The sequence below is a fragment of the Hyperoodon ampullatus genome (assembly GCF_949752795.1).
Source record: "Hyperoodon ampullatus genome assembly, chromosome: 10".
In the NCBI taxonomy this organism is placed as follows: Eukaryota; Metazoa; Chordata; class Mammalia; order Artiodactyla; family Ziphiidae; genus Hyperoodon; species Hyperoodon ampullatus.
The window spans coordinates 37,683,835-37,699,606 of record NC_136923.1 but is presented as its reverse complement, the minus strand read 5'-3'; the positions used below and the strand labels follow the sequence as shown (position 1 = coordinate 37,699,606).

General features: G+C 44.3%; 1 protein-coding gene across 1 annotated transcript; it reads right to left on the bottom strand.

Moving 5' to 3' along the window:
- Positions 1-11,415: 11,415 nt before the first annotated feature.
- Positions 11,416-11,775, bottom strand: IQCF6 (IQ motif containing F6; the record flags this gene model as incomplete). Its single annotated transcript, XM_079712791.1, has 1 exon — positions 11,416-11,775. The coding sequence occupies exon 1, from the start codon at positions 11,734-11,736 to the stop codon at positions 11,416-11,418; it is 321 nt and encodes a 106-aa protein (XP_079568917.1). The 5' UTR covers positions 11,737-11,775.
- Between the last annotated feature and the right edge of the window lie 3,997 nt (positions 11,776-15,772).

The following is a 15,772-nucleotide window of genomic DNA, read 5'->3' as shown; positions in this document are numbered from 1 at the left end:
ACTAGAATAAAAAATTAATGATAGGATTTATGGTTTCCGGTCCATCATGTGAGGACTTTAGAAGTCTTCACTCCATCCTAACAATAAGTAAAAAACTGAACAAACTAAAAAATCAAAAACTCTTCTTAACCATTGCCCACCAAATTGAAGATACAGATAGATGGATACAGAGAATCATAACTTATCAGAGCAGAAGCCTCCATGGGAACCAGTGTGAGTGTAGGAAAACCTGACCTATAATTGAGGAATTGCTGGAGGTTCAGTGTGGACAAGCATGAGAGATAAAAACACCAGGGGTCCTAGCCATAGCGGAGCTCTCACATTTTGTGAGTTTAATCTCCAGAAACTCTACCAGCCCCTCACAGTGAATATCAGAGAAATATACCCTTGTGCTTCTGACAGGGGGAGGGGAAATAAATCATTTTGAAGTATGCAAGAGCATTCTGTTTCCTTAACAAGGCCTGTCCTCTGGAGAAACTATTTTTACCAGAGCCTAACCTGCTGGCATTACATCACAGTCTAACCTACAAGGGGGAAGAGAAACACTCAACTCTGGTTGGCTCTGCTAACACATGTGGGAAGAGAAATACACAACTCCAGTCCCTCCAGCCAATCTGTTCCATACAAGGAGGAAAAAACTTAGAAGCACTGGTGAACTTTATAGTCCAGGGACACAGCATCACCAAAAGACTGGGACATAATCACAGAACTATAGAATGCTTTACCTCCCTCCACACCTTACCACTACATTACTAAAGGCCTATTTACCACAATTCCTTTCACGTCTATCTTTCAACAAAAAAATTACAAGGCATACTAAAAGGCAAAAACAAACAAACAAAAAACCAAAGAAACAACAACAAAAAACAGTTTGAAGAGACTAAACAAGCATCAGAACCAGAGCCAGATATGGCAGGAATGTTGGAATTATCAGACCAAGAATTTAAAAATATATATTATTAATATGCTGTTGGCTTTAATGAAAAAACATCCAAGACAGATGGATAATGTAAACAGAAAGATGGAAATTCTAAGAAAAAATTAAAAAAAATAATTCTAGGCTTCTGGGCTGGTGAACACATGAAGATTCTGGGAGAGTGGTACCTGAAGAGAAAGCACCACCCTCCATCCCCCTACCTTACCCTGTGCATCTCTTCCATCTGACAGTTCCTGAATTATATCCTTTTATAATAAAGCAGTAATCTAATACGTAAAAAAAGAAAGAAAGAAAAAGAAAGAAAGAAAAATTCTACACATAAAAAAAAATTGTAACAGAAATGAAGAATGCCTTTGATGGATTCATTAGTAGAATGGACATGGCTGAGGAAAGAGTCTCTGCGCTTAGAATATGATAGTAGACTTTCCAAACTAAAAAGCAAAGAGAAAAAGTCTGAAAAGAAAAAAAACCCAGTGGGATGGGGAGGGTGGGAGGGAGGGAGATGCATGAGGGAAGGGATGTGGGAACAGATGTATATGTATGACTGATTCACTTTGTTATAAAGCAGAAACTAATAAAAAAAAAACTGGAAAAAAAAAAAAAAGAAAAAAAACCCAGAAAATTCAAGAATGATGGGACAACTACAAAAGGTGTAAGATACGCATAATGGGAGTGCCAAAAGGAGAAGGAACGGAAGCCATATTTGAAGGAATAATGTCTGATAGTTGCCCCAAACTAATGTCAGATACCACATTAATGTCATCGTTACAGATACTATGGTCATTAAAAACACAATAAAGGAACACTTTGGACAACCCTGTGCTCCCAAATTTGAACCTAGATGAAACAAACCAATTCCTTAAAAGACACAATCTGCCAAAACACACAGAGGAAGAAATAGATAATCTGGTAGGTCCATATCTATTATTTAAATTGAGTCAATAATTAATAACTTTCTAAAATATAAAGTACTAGGCTCAAATGGGTTCACTGGTGAGCTCTACCAAACATTTAAAAAAGAAATTATATCAATACTCTATCATTTCTTCAGATAGGAACAGATGGAATACTTCCTAACTTATTCTATGAGACCAGCATTACCCTAATACCAAAGCCAAAGACATTATAAGAAATGAAAACTATAGACCAACATTTCTCCCAAACATAGATGTAAAAATTCTCAACAAAATCAAATCTCACAGTGTAGGAGCTTCCCTGGTGTTGCAGTGATTAAGAATCCACCTGCCAGTGCAGGGGACATGGGTTCAAGCCCTGGTCTGGAAAGATCCCACGTGCCGCGGAGCATCTAAGCCTATGCGCCACAACTACCGAGCCTGTTCTCTAGAGCCTGCAAGCCACAACTACTGAGCCCGCGTGCCTAGAGCCTGTGCTCTGCAACAAGAGAAGCCACAACAATGAGAAGCCTGTGGTCTGCAACGAAGAGTAGTCCCTGCTCACCGCAACTAGAGAAAGCCCGCGCACAGCAATGAAGACCCAACACAGCCAAAAATAAATAAATTAATAAATTAATTAATTTTAAAACATCTCACAGTGTATAAAAAGAATTGTACCACAATTAAGTGGAATGTATTTCAGCTATGTAAGGCTGGTTCAAATTTTGAAATCAGTTAATGTAATTCATAACTTCAACAGGCTAAGGAAAAAAATCACATGATCATATCAAGATGTAGAAAATACTTTGACAAAACCCAACATCCATGATGAAAAACTCCCAGCAAAATAGAAATAGAGGGCTTTCCTGGTGGAGCAGTGGTTGAGAGTCCACCTGCCGATGCAGGGAACACGGGTTTGTGCCCCGGTCTGGGAAGATCCCACATGCCGCGGAGCGGCTGGGCCCATAAGCCATGGCCGCTGAGCCTGCGCGTCCGGAGCCTGTGCTCCGCAACGGGAGAGGCCACAACAGTGAGAGGCCTGCGTACCACAAAAAAAAAATAGAAATAGAGGGGAACTTCTTCAACTAGATAAAGAACAGCTACAAAAAAACCACAGCTGCTAAGATCAGGACCAAGATCACTGCTTTTCAACACCATTAGCTAAAGCAGTAGGACAAGAAAAGGAAAGAAAAGGTATACAAACTGGGAAGGAAGAAATAAAACCGTTTTTGTTCTCAAATGACATGATCATCTATGTAGAAAATCTGAAAGAATGAATACAACAGCTCCTGGAACTAAGTGATTATAGGAAGGTTGACGAATACAAAGTTAATATACAAAGGTCAATTGTTTTCCTACGTAAAAGCTATAAAAAGGGGGGATTTGACATTAAAAGAACATTACCATTTACACAGCATCCCCCAAAGTGAAATACTTGATATAACTCTAACCAAGTATGTACAAGATCTATATGAGGAAAACTATAAATCCCTGATGAAGATATAAACTATAATAACTAAATAAATGGAGAGAATATGTGTATGAATAGAAAGACACAATATTGCAAGATGTTAGCTCTTCCCAGCTTGATCTACAGATTCAACACAATTCCAAACAAAATCCCAGAAAGTTGTTTTGTGGATATCCACAAACTGATTTTAAGTTTGTATGTAGAGTCGAAAGACCCAAAATAGCCAAAACAATATTGTTTTTATTCATTCATCTCTCAATGGACTCTTCAGTGGTTTCCATGTCTTGGCTGTTGTGAATAATGCTGCAATGAATATGGGGGTGCAGATATCTCTTTGAGATGATGATTTTATTTCCTTCCCAAATATATCCAAAAGTGGGATTGCTGAATCATACAGTAGTTCTCTTTTTAATTTTTTGAGGAAACTCCATACTGTTTTCCATTGTGGCTGTAACAATTTACATTCCCACTAACAATGCACAGGGTTCCCTTTTTTCCACATCCTCACCACCACTTGTTATTTCTTGTCTTTTTGATAATAGGCATTTTAATAGGTTTGAGGTGGTATCTCACTGTGGTTTTGATTTGCATTTCCCTGATGGCTAGTGATGTTGAGCACCTTTTCATGTACCTGATGGCCATTTGTGTGTTTTCTTTGAAAAAAATGTCTATTAAGCCCTTTGTCCATTTTTTTTAATGTTTTTTAAATTTTTTATTTATTTATTTATTTTTGCGGTATGTGGGCCTCTCACTGTTGTGGCCTCTGCCGTTGCGGAGCACAGGCTCTGGACGCGCAGGCTCAGCAGCCATGGCTCACGGGCCCAGCCTCTCCGCGGCATGTGGGATCTTCCCAGACCGGGGCACGAACCCGTGTCCCACCTGCATCAGCAGGCCGACTCTCAACCACTGCGCCACCAGGGAAGCCCCCTTCGTCCATTTTGAAATCAGGTTGCTTGGTTTTTATGCTATTGAGTTATGTGAGATCCATATATTTTTTTTTTTTAAATAAGTTTATTTATTTATTTATTTATTATATTTGGCTGTGTTGGGTCTTCGTTTCTGTGCGAGGGCTTTCTCCAGTTGTGGCGAGCAGGGGCCACTCTTCATCGTGGTGCACGGGCCTCTCACTGTCGCGGCCTCTCCTGCTGCAGAACACAGGCTCCAGACACGCAGGCTCAGTAGTTGTGGCTCACGGGTCCAGTTGCTCTGCGGCATGTGGGATCTTCCTGGACCAGGGCTCGAACCCCTGTCCCCCGCATTGGCAGGCAGACTACCAACCACTGCGCCACCAGGGAAGCCCCTTATATATTTTTTATTGTTTGGATCCTTAGTATAGTTTCTTTTCTTTATACTTTACTAGTAATTTTTTTAAAAATGAGAATGAGTGCTTAATTTTAATCATATGATTTTTTTCTTCTTTGAATTAATCAGTTACAATGATGGATTTTTCACTGTTGAGCCATCATTGGTTTCCTAGCCTATTTTGTCATTATGTATATACATTTAAATATTGATGTTTGGGGAATTCCCTGGCAGTCCTGTGGTTAGGACTCTGCTTTCACTGCTGAGGGCCAGGGTTCAATCCCTGGTCGGGGAACTAAGATCCCACAATCCACATGGTGTGGCAAAAAAATACAAACACAAACACAGACAAACAAATGAAGAAACAAAAATTGATGTTTGTAATTTGCTAATATTCTATTTAGGGTTTTAACAATCCACCATTATGGACAGTGGTCTTAATTTACCTCTGGGATTTTTTTAGGAGTTTTTTCAACTTTATTAAAATGTAATTGAGAAATAAAATTATACATTTTAATAATTTGATATATAATTACATTATGAAAGGATTCTTCCCATCTAGTTAGTTAACATATCTATATATGTGGTGAGAACATTTAGGTTCTACTCTCTAAGCAAATTTCAATTACACAGTACAGTATTAGATCCTCAGAATACTTGTCTGGTTTTGATAACAATGCTATGCCAGCATCATAAAGATAGTTGGATAACTTTCTGCTCTTTCTGTACTTTGGAGTAGTTTATATTACTTGGAATGATCTGCTGTTTTATATTTTGCAGAACTTCATGGTGGCAAGACTGCCCATTGCCCTCAATACTCATTTTATCCTTTAAATGTAGGAGTGTGAGCTCCATATTCTTTCATTCCATCAGGACTTTTTTTTTTTTTTTTTTTTTGGCCTCAGCGCGCGGCTTGCAGGATCTTAGTTCTCTGATCTGAACCCGTGCCCCCTGCAGTGGAAGCACGGAGTCCTAACCACTGGGCCACCAGGGAGTTCCCTATCAGGACTTTTTTTTACTGCCAGAGCCACAAATCTCCTGGAGGAGGCAGTTGGGAGAATGGTTAAGAGCCTGGGTCCTGGAGTCAGGTGCCTGTGTTTGAGTCCGGTTCCTCACCCTTTTGCCCCTCTGAGCATTTGTTCTTCAGCTTCCTCCTTCCTGCTTCATCTGGTACCCATCTCTTACTTTCCCTTTTCCAGAATTGTGGTCCTCTTTATCCTCTGACGGCCCTTGTTTCACTCTGTTCCCAATTGTGAGCTTTTTTGGTGAAGTTAATTGCTTTCTTTTCATTTTCCTTAGATCTTAGGAGAGAGGAGAGTAAATGTGTTTTTAAACAGCTAAACGTTCTCTTCTGCTTTATGTTTTTCTGTTGTTTTAGTTTCAGTCTCCAGCTTTTATTTTAGATGTGTCCATTATAAAACATCATATGGTTGGATATTTTTAAAAACCTAATATGAGATTCTGTTAATAGATGAATTGTACCCATTTCCATTTAATACAGACTTATTTCCATCTTTGGGTTTTCTATCCTGCTTTCTTATTTTTTTCTGTTTCATACTTCCATTGAATTGATGGAGATTTCTTCTTCATATTTTTTCTCTTAACGTTTTAGGAGTCGTGGCTGAGGCTGCTGGTTGCCCGCCCCCTGCCCCCTATACCTACTCTCTCTTCTATCTTGTAAACGGCACCCTGACATGGGGCATGTTGATTCGTTCACCAACATTCTTGTTCCCTCTCCTTTCAGGCATGTTGGAAGATTGTATTTTCCTTCTCCTTGAAGTTAGACACAGCTGCATGGCTGTTGAGCCAATAGAAAGGGAGCAGAAGTGAAATAAGACACTTCCAAGTGGAAAACTACAACGCTGGTGCTCTTGTCTCCAGCCCTTCCTTCCCCTGCTTCGAGGAGCGCTATCACAGGAGCTCATATCCACATGGAGGTGGTGTAAGCATGGAGCAGCCTGGAAGACTGAGCGAGCACCCGGAGGGACACCGCATGGAGAATTGCCTGGAGCCCCGCAGATTTGTGTGAGTGAGAAATACATTTCAGTTAAGCCATTGAGATTTGGAAGTTTGCATCACAGCAGAATCTAGCCTCTTTGGTTACACCTGGCAGCAATGCATGTCCTTGTAGCAGAGAAGGTCTGGTAACAGTTCTAGCCAATGAAATATAAGTGGAGGGGCCTGGGTGAGTGAGCCTTCTGGGAAAGTTCTTTAAAAGAAATGAAGTCAGCTGGCAGAAGTGTTTCTCTTTTTGCTCTTCATCTACTCTCCTGAAATGCAGACATGATGGCCGGAACTCTAGGAGTCATCCTAGAGTAAGAGGACTAGTCCCATCCTAGGAGTGCAGGGTGGAAACAGAGAAGATGGGATCTCCTGATATTATGCAGCTGCTGTACCTTGGCCTTCCCACTGCTGGGCTTTATTTATGGGAGAAGAAAACAAACTTTTGTTTTGTTTAAGCCACTGGTTTTCAAGTTTCTGTTCCTAAGAGCCCAATACAATTCCCAACTGTTATGGAAGTTATTTAAGTAATTTTCATTCTTCTATTATTTATATTAAAGTTATTTTTTTATGTTTTTATTGTGGAAATGTTCAAACACATCCAAAATGAGACAGAGTAGACATCATTCCAGCTTCAACAATTACCATCTCATAGCCAAACATCTTTCATTGATACCTTCCACTTTCCCCTCCTGGGTTGGGTCTTGTGGGTGGTCCTGCCTGCTCTCCTGGAAACCATGTTGTCTTTAGCCCACCCCCAATAGATAATCCTACTGTGTCCCCCACCCACAGACCACAGACCTAAATCCACCTTCTATGATGCCCATGGTCCCTGCCTTGGCCTCAGGTGGTGAGGTCGCCACAGTCTGTGGCTTCTTGTCTCTGTCCTAGGCCTCTTTGGGACCACCAGTCCTTTTGGCATGTCTTACTTCTCCCATCTTGGGGGTCCAGGGACTCTTGGCTACTTCCCAGCCCCATAGGGAGTATACAGGGCTCAATGAGGGCAGCCCTCAGACCCACTACTTTGGTACCTTCCTTGGCTTTTTTGTTTGTTTTGTTTTGTTTTTTGGCCGTGCCACATGGCTTGCAGGATCTCAGTTCCCTGACCAGGGATTGAACCCGGGCCATGGCAGTGAAAGCCCAGAATCCTAAACACTAGGCCACCAAGGAACTCCCCCTTCCTTGGCTTTTACTACTATTTTGTGTGTGTGTGTGTGATACACGGGCCTCTCACTGTTGTGGCCTCTTCTGTTGTAGAGCACAGGCTCCGGACGCGCAGGCTCAGCGGCTATGGCTCACGGGCCCAGCCGCTCCGCGGCATGTGGGATCTTCCCAGACCGGGGCACGAACCCGTGTCCCCTGCATCGGCAGGCGGACTCTCAACCACTGCACTACCAGGGAAGCCCGGCTTTTACTACTTTTTGCCTCTGAACCATGCAGCCTCCCCCAGATTCCCCTGTGCCTACTGGGGTGACCTGAGGGGAAGGGCTAAGGGCAGGATCTGGCAGCAGGCTGCAGGAGTACCTAAGCCCCCTCACACTCCTCTGTCTCGGGGCAGTGAATGGGCTTTTGTCTCTTCCTGTGTGTCTGGAACTTTCTCTACCTGCCCTGTGCCCTACCCCCTTTTGCTGTCAGAATCTGTGGTCACCCTCTTTAAGGTCACAGTCTATCCTAAGTTCTTTGTTCTGAAGATATGAAAAAGCCCAGTTTGGGAGTGCCCAGAAAACAAATTTTCTTCTCAACTCAGTCCAGCCCTTCTACATAATAAGCGCTTATTTCCAGACTAGTAATTTATGATGGACCTGAACAAACTTGATTTTTAGAAGCAAAGCTGAACAAAGACCTCTTTACACCAGCAACATCCACCCGGCAAAATGGGAGTGGGTGAGGTAGTGGTCAGAACCAGTGTCCTTCGGTAATGTGTGTGAATGTGTGTGAGTGATCCAGCGGGATGTTGGTCAGCCCACTCAAGCTGCCAGACATGCATGGCAGTGGCTGTGGGCATCTCATTTAGGGTTTGGCATGTGGAAAACAGAAAGAAGACAAGGCAGAATGGAGACCCTGGAGTGGTAGGATCAGAACTGAGGTTGGTGATGCATGAGGTAAGGGGCTAGAGAGCATGGGATGGGCGTCTTGTGGCAGGGAGACTAGATGTAACCTGGGGACCTTTTCCAGGGCTGAAGGGGACCTGTAGAACATGAGCCTTCACTTACTGAACTACCTTCTTAGGGACCCAGGAGGCTAGGCCCATCTGAGGGTCAGTTTATTTCTTTGTTGAACAGGCCTGGGTCACATATCTCTTGGGGCCACGATGTCACCTGGGGGAAGAGCATGAATGGGGATACCAAGTCCCCGAGAGTGCTCTTAGGCTCACTCCTGACTCAAAGCTGCAAGCATGCTCCTCCCATCCCCACTTCAGTGTTTCAGTGTATTCTCAGGAAGAGTTCCTTATGCAGCTCAGTTCTCAGTGATGGTGGGGAAGAGAAGAGAGGATCTATGAGGTTCTAAGAGGTCTACCTCTAAGGGGTCCCACCTGTGGCCTCATCCCTGCTAAGGAGAGAAAGATGGCTCCACAAATCTAGGCAACTAGCCACAGACCTTGCTGCTAAAAGAGCTTCTCTCCTGACTCTTGTTCTATGCTTCATTCCTCTGCCTGGGGCTCTCTGATGCCCAGCATCCATGGGGTTAGACCATCCCTGGCTTCTCAAGACCCCTGATCTTTGAAGGGACTCTTGCAGGTGGTGGTGAAGACTTTGGATGAAACTTGTCTTTCTTGGGCTGCCCCAGAGTCTCCATTGTTCACACCTGTGTGGTGCCATCTTCCTGGGATCCCCTCTACCTGGGACAAGAGGCCCAGCCTACTTTCCCCCTAACAGCCTCTCCCCATCTCAGGCCCCAGCTCTCAGGAGGGGCTGCATCTTCCTGCTTCCAAAGGTTTTTGACCCAAAGCAGCTCTGCCTCTAGATCCCTATTTTACTTTACATTCTTAGCTCATCAGAGAGCAGAAAGCCTTGATTACCTTGAGCCCACTGAGTGTTCAGCTTGGAATTCTGCATGACTGTCCCCAGGTGGGACCACACAGGCTGATTGGCGGGCATATAACCCAGGCTGGGAAGGACTTAACTCAGCGGTTTTCAAATTGTGGCTGCACATTGAATTTCAGTGCCCAGGCCACTTCCCAGCCAATTAAAGCAGAATCTGTGGGTGGGCCCAGGCATCAGTATTTTTTGTGTGTGTTTTAGGGGATTCCAATGCCCAATGTAGGTTGTGAATCAGAGAGTTAAATTCTTGCCAGCACAGGTTTTAAACACCTCTCACTGCAGGGGTGGGCGCTTAATGGGCTAGTCACACAGAATTCCTGTCATGTTCAGTTTGGAGACCTAACCAGTTTCCTACCACTCACTGCTGCCAGTATGGGAGGAGAGAGCTGTGTCCAAAGCTCTTAAAAGGGGTCCCTTGGAAGAGTGAGGAACCTAGCTGCATCATTGTCACCTGCAGCTACTGGAGGTGATGGATGTTGAACTGAACCCTGAATCCTCACATCTGTCACAGCGCTTCTAGGGACACCCTGCCCTGAATCTCTCTCTCTCTCTCTCTCTCACACACACACACAGTGGGCCCTGTGGTGAGGGAAAACCTTACCCAGCTGCAAGGCCCATGAAGACCTCTGACTTCTGTACACCTCCCCAGCTGGTCCTCTCATCCCTTGCAAGGCCACCCATTGCAAAATTCTGGGGAGGGCCATGGACCTTAGACTTCTGGGATGCAGGTTCAGACAAACATCATATCTGACACAGGGTGAGAGTGAGGGATCTTGGGCATGGATGACAAAGCAGAGAATGAGAGATCATGTTCAGACATGGTTGACACATAAATGCCAAGAGATAACGAGAGACTCAGCAAAGCAGAGATCCATCAGTACCCACTCGAGGCAGGCCCAGCAGAGGGTGTGGTGGTTTGTGGGAGGGTTGAGGAAGAGAGGGAATCTTGAGGGGAGGCTGGCACAGCTGCTTCTGAGGATGTGGTAGGATTTAGAGGCTGTGTCCCCAAGCTAATGACCTCCAATGGCAGAGGGACAGCCATCCCCCCCTGCCCACCCCTAATCCTCCTCTGCTTGTTTACCCACTCCAATCCCCAGGCTCGCTCTCCCCTCCCCAACCCCATGTGTGGTTCTCCTAGGAAGTGGCCAACACAGGGGAGGGAAGCCTTGTCTCTCAGCCCCTGGGGAGGGAGGCAGCAGGCACAACTGCAGCATCTCAGCTCCTGTGCTGGCCTTCCCCAGGGGCTGGCTTTGGCTGGCCATCCCCCATTGAGGCATAGTGCCTGTCCTGCTGTTGCTCAGCTGGGGTACCGTGTCCTTCTGGCTCCCTGCTAAGCTCTGTGCTGGCCCGAGGGCCCTGCCAATCACAGACCTGTGGAATCCTGGCCTTCCCAGCTGGCTCTGACTGCAGCCAGTCCTACCCTGAATGGAGATGGCTGGGCAGGGGCTGCAGAAAAATAAAGCCCAATGCCTACCCCAACTTGTGGAGGGAGCTCTGATCAGGCTGGCTGAGGTGTCAAGAGACTGACCTGGGCCCTGAGGTTTCTTCTGGGCGCAGGATTGGTCAGGTTTGCATTAGGAGCAAGGGCCTAGTGTGAGTTGTCCTGGCATGGGCATTAAGACGATGCCAGGAAATCTTTTCTTTGGGTGGAAGGGAGGAAGATAAGGGGCTGATCCCTCATCTATGGGTCTGATTTCCAGAGGGCATGACCATGGTCAGTAAATGTCTTTATTGGAAGAGAGATCCAGTCTCCTTGGCTCTGCCAGCACCCTAGGTCATGAGGATTTTGACGTCAAGCTCCAGCCAGCTGGCTCTGACCTCATAGCGGCCCTGGATCAGGCCTCGGGTTTGGCTGGCATGCCAGCGCCAGTGAGACTGGATGATGCAGGCGGCTTGGTGTGCCTGGAGGAACCGTCTGCGGGCTTGCCACATTCGAACCTGTGCCTGCACCTTGACTGCCCACTCCTGACAGGTGTAGAGTCTTAGTGCCAGGTGCCGTCTTTGCTCCAGCATCTTGGCCTGCATCGACCTCCACCAGCACTGGATGACCCAGGCCCTGAGTGCTGCATGCAGTAACGTCCAGTGTATCATGTTGCCACGCCACCATGACTGAATCTTTATGGCTGCCTTCTCTAACTGATCAGGGGAAGGAGGAACATGGAGATGCTCAGTGGGGTACCCTCTCACTCCTAGACCCACCTCTGGTGCTGGGAGGAAAGGGGGCCTGGCCCAGGTAGCCCTGGCCTCTCATTTCTGGTCCCCATCCATCTTATTTCCAAACCGCTACTCACCTTTAGACACTGCTCATTATCTGCTGGGCAAATCCCTTCTATATGGGCCTCACTCACATTTTGTGTGCCCATGGCCCTGGACTTTAGGGTCCACTCATCTATCAGGCCACCCTAGTCTTTAGCCCCGCCCTCAACTGTTAGGCACCCCCATCACTAGACTCCGCCCACCTGCACACAATGCTCCCCTCATCAGGTCCTGTCCATCCACATTTCGCCCACATCTCTTTCTCCTCTTCTTTTGTTTGTATCTCCTTAGGGATTGACCAGTCACCTTATTTATTGATTCCCATCATTTTGGGGGGCCTGCCATTATCTCTTGCTTTCAGTTTATTTCTCAGACTTAACTGGTGTCTTAAGTCTTGCTCTTTCTACACCTTCCAGTCACTTATGTCTGTTCCTACTGGTGGCAGTGAAGAGAGATTCATGCAGCTTTCCTTCAAGTAAGGGATTTTACTTAGGACTACTCATCACCAGTGTGGATTTATGGAAGCTTAAGTGTCAGAGCCTTTGGGAGGGATCCAAGCAGTGTGTTCGTGGGCTAGTATGTTTTTTGTTAAGTTTGTGAAAGCAAGATATTTTAGCTGCAATTGGAGAGGGCCTCTGTCTCCACCTCTCTGACCCCCTCTGTCACCCTTTTCTTGTCGGGTGCCATGGAATGGCTGCAGTTTCTTTTGGAACGTGACTAAGGGGAAGCTGAGTTGGATATACTTAGTTTGGGTTAATGTGCTAGATTTATGTGGTTCACAGTCACCCCTGGGAATAGGTAAAGTCTTGCTAGCCATTCTGCTAGCAATGGCTTCCAGGAGTTCTCCTTCCAGTTACATCATCCATTCACCTGTATCATGGTATGAGGATACTGGGACAGAAGTGCTGCTATGGTGATATGGATACTCCCTACAGTGCCCAGCAGCAGAAGTATATGTACAGGGGAGGAAAAGCAAGATTTGAAAAGTATGGAGACAAAAACCGGCCTGTAGAAAATTCTTCCTTTTATCAGGCATGTTAAACCGTAAGAGGTAGATTCTGTTCTCATTGATGCCTGACGAAAATTGAAGTTTTGTCTTGTCAGGAATATGTTTGATAATGCAGTGACACAGTTATAAACATTCTAAGCTTTTTTTTCTTTTTTTGGTATAAATTTTGTGAAGTAGAATTTATCAGAATTCCAGTGATTATAGGGAACCAATCAGAACTGCTGTGAATGGTGCATATGTTGGCACAAGAAATCACATTTTATGCATCTCAAATGTCAATAATAAACAAGTTTCTATAGAAAATCATATTGTAAAATCATCATATGAAGAAGTAATCAAAGGTTATGCAGCAAAAAATGTAGGAAAAATATTATAGAGGTAGGACACTTAAGTAGTATATACATTGTTATGTTTGTGATATTTGCCAACTTTTTAAAATGTGTAATTTGATGTGATTTCTTTACTTGTCCTAAATATTCACTTGCCTAATTTTAAGTCTGTAATTTTGTATTCTTTTTCTTAAAGTAGGCCTTCCAAATTATATAAGCTTCAGTTCCCACAAAACCTGGGTCTGCCCTGCTGTGCTATAAGAATGCAACTGTGTGTCAAGGGCCCATGGGAGCTCACAGAGAACTGTGTTTCTAGGATTCAGAGTTAGGACTGGAACTGCAGACGCAGGTGATGCAGAGATGCTGTGAGTCCTTTGGGATCTGGGAGGCCATTCTGGCTCTGCCTTTAGCATGCATGGTATTGCTCATTTTTCTGCATGAGGATTTGCTGGGTGCCCACTGCTCGTGGGGCCACGCGCTGTGCCTCCTGTTTATGTGTATTTGAGCCCTGTTACCATGACTCATAGTAGTTGCCATGGCACTGTCCATTGGCATGTCTTACAGGTTCTAGCCCTATTGTCAAGCAAGCAACCTCTTTGCATCACATTAAAAGTCCTCAAGAGTGGACCCTGTTGCTTCCTTTAACGTCTGCAATCTGGGTGAGCGGAGTGCTGGTATCAGCCATCTCAAAGGCCTCTATCACTGCATTGAACCTTTGGTCCTGGTGTCAGGTGTCTACTTCCAGCCCAATCTGCTGGATTCCGAAGAAGGGATCACTTAGAAGGGGGCTGTGGTTGTGGCCAGCACTCTGAGGCTCAGTCCATCCAGGCTGGGTTGCCATGGTCAGAACACTAGATCCCACTGTTCCTTGTGGATCTCTCCCTGGCCCCACTCTGGCCTGGCTGTTTGTTGCCAGAATATCCTGGCTTTGTCTCCTTCTTAAAAGTCCCTGGAAAAACCTACCAGCCCCTTTTATGTTCACGCTTTTGTAGTTATTCACGAAGTGGCAGCATATGGGGCCAAAGAGCAAGATGCATTCCCTGAATCCTACTAAGCATTCACAGACGACGCTCCTTGGTCTCTGTTTCCTCACTGCTCCCCTCTCCAGCTTCTGCTTCTCTTTTTCTTGCTTAATTTTTTCCCCTGATTATAAATGTAGTATGTCTGTTTCTAAAATTTCAAAAAATGCAGAGACATATAAGGTGGAAAGGGAATTTCCCTTGAAATTTACCCCCAGAGCTATTCTTTCAGACCTTATGCCATGCACAGACTTAAATTTTTTATTAAAAATTATTTATTTTTTATTGAAGTATAGTTGATTTACAATGTTGTGTTAGTTTTTGGTGTATATCATTCGATTCAGTTTTATCCATATATATATTCCTTCTAGATTCTTTTCCATTATAGTTTATATAATTTATTTATTTATTTTTTTTTTTTTTTTTTTTTTTTTTTTTTTTTTTTTTTTTTGTGGTACGCGGGCCTCTCACTGTTGTGGCCTCTCCCGTTGCGGAGCACAGGCTCCGGATGCGCAGGCTCAGCAGCCATGGCTCACGGGCCCAGCCGCTCCGCGGCATATGGGATCCTCCCAGACCGGGGCACGAACCCGTATCCCCTGCATCGTCAGGCGGACTCTCAACCACTGCGCCACCAGGGAGGCCCTATATAATTTATTTTTAATTCATACATTTCAAAATAAATTTTGCTTGGCAATCAGTGTTTTCTGCCTTACATTATTACTGTTCCCAGCTTGGAGGGTATCCTGGACAATTAGCTATGCATTTATGGACACAGAACATCCATGTACCTAAAGAAATAGAAAACCGTGTATGTTTCTGTGTATCTTGTTAAATTAATAGAGGTAAAAATCATATAATGTAAAATTAACCATTTTAACTATTTTAAAGGATACAATTCAGTTGCTTTTAGTGCATTCACAATGTTGTACTACCATCACTACTATCTAAGTCCATTTTCTAATTTCATCTAATTTTAATTCTAATTTCTTCATCCCCAAAAGACACCCTGTACCCATTAAGTATTCATTTGCCATTTTCTTTCCCTTGCCCCACACCCTGGCAGCCACTAGTCTGCTTTTAGTCTCTATGGATTTGCCTATCCTGGACATTTCGTATAAATAGAATCATATATTATATGGCCTTTTGTGTCTGGCTTCTTTCACTTAGCATGTTTTCAAGGTTCATCCATGTTGTAGAATGTATCAGTAACTTCATTCTTTTTTATGGCTAAATAATATTCCATTGTATAGATACATTTTGTTTATATATTTGTAAGTTGACAGATATTTGAATTGTTTTCACTCTTTGGTGATTGTGAATAGTACTGTTGTGAGCATTTGTGTACAGGTATTTGTTTGAACACCTGTTTTCAATTCTTTTAGGTATATACCTAGGAGTGGAATTGCTGGGTCACCTGGTAATTCTCTGTTTAACTTTTGAGGAACCACCAAACTGTTTTCCACAGCAGCTATACCATTTTACATTCCTACCAATCTCCACATCTCCACTTGTTG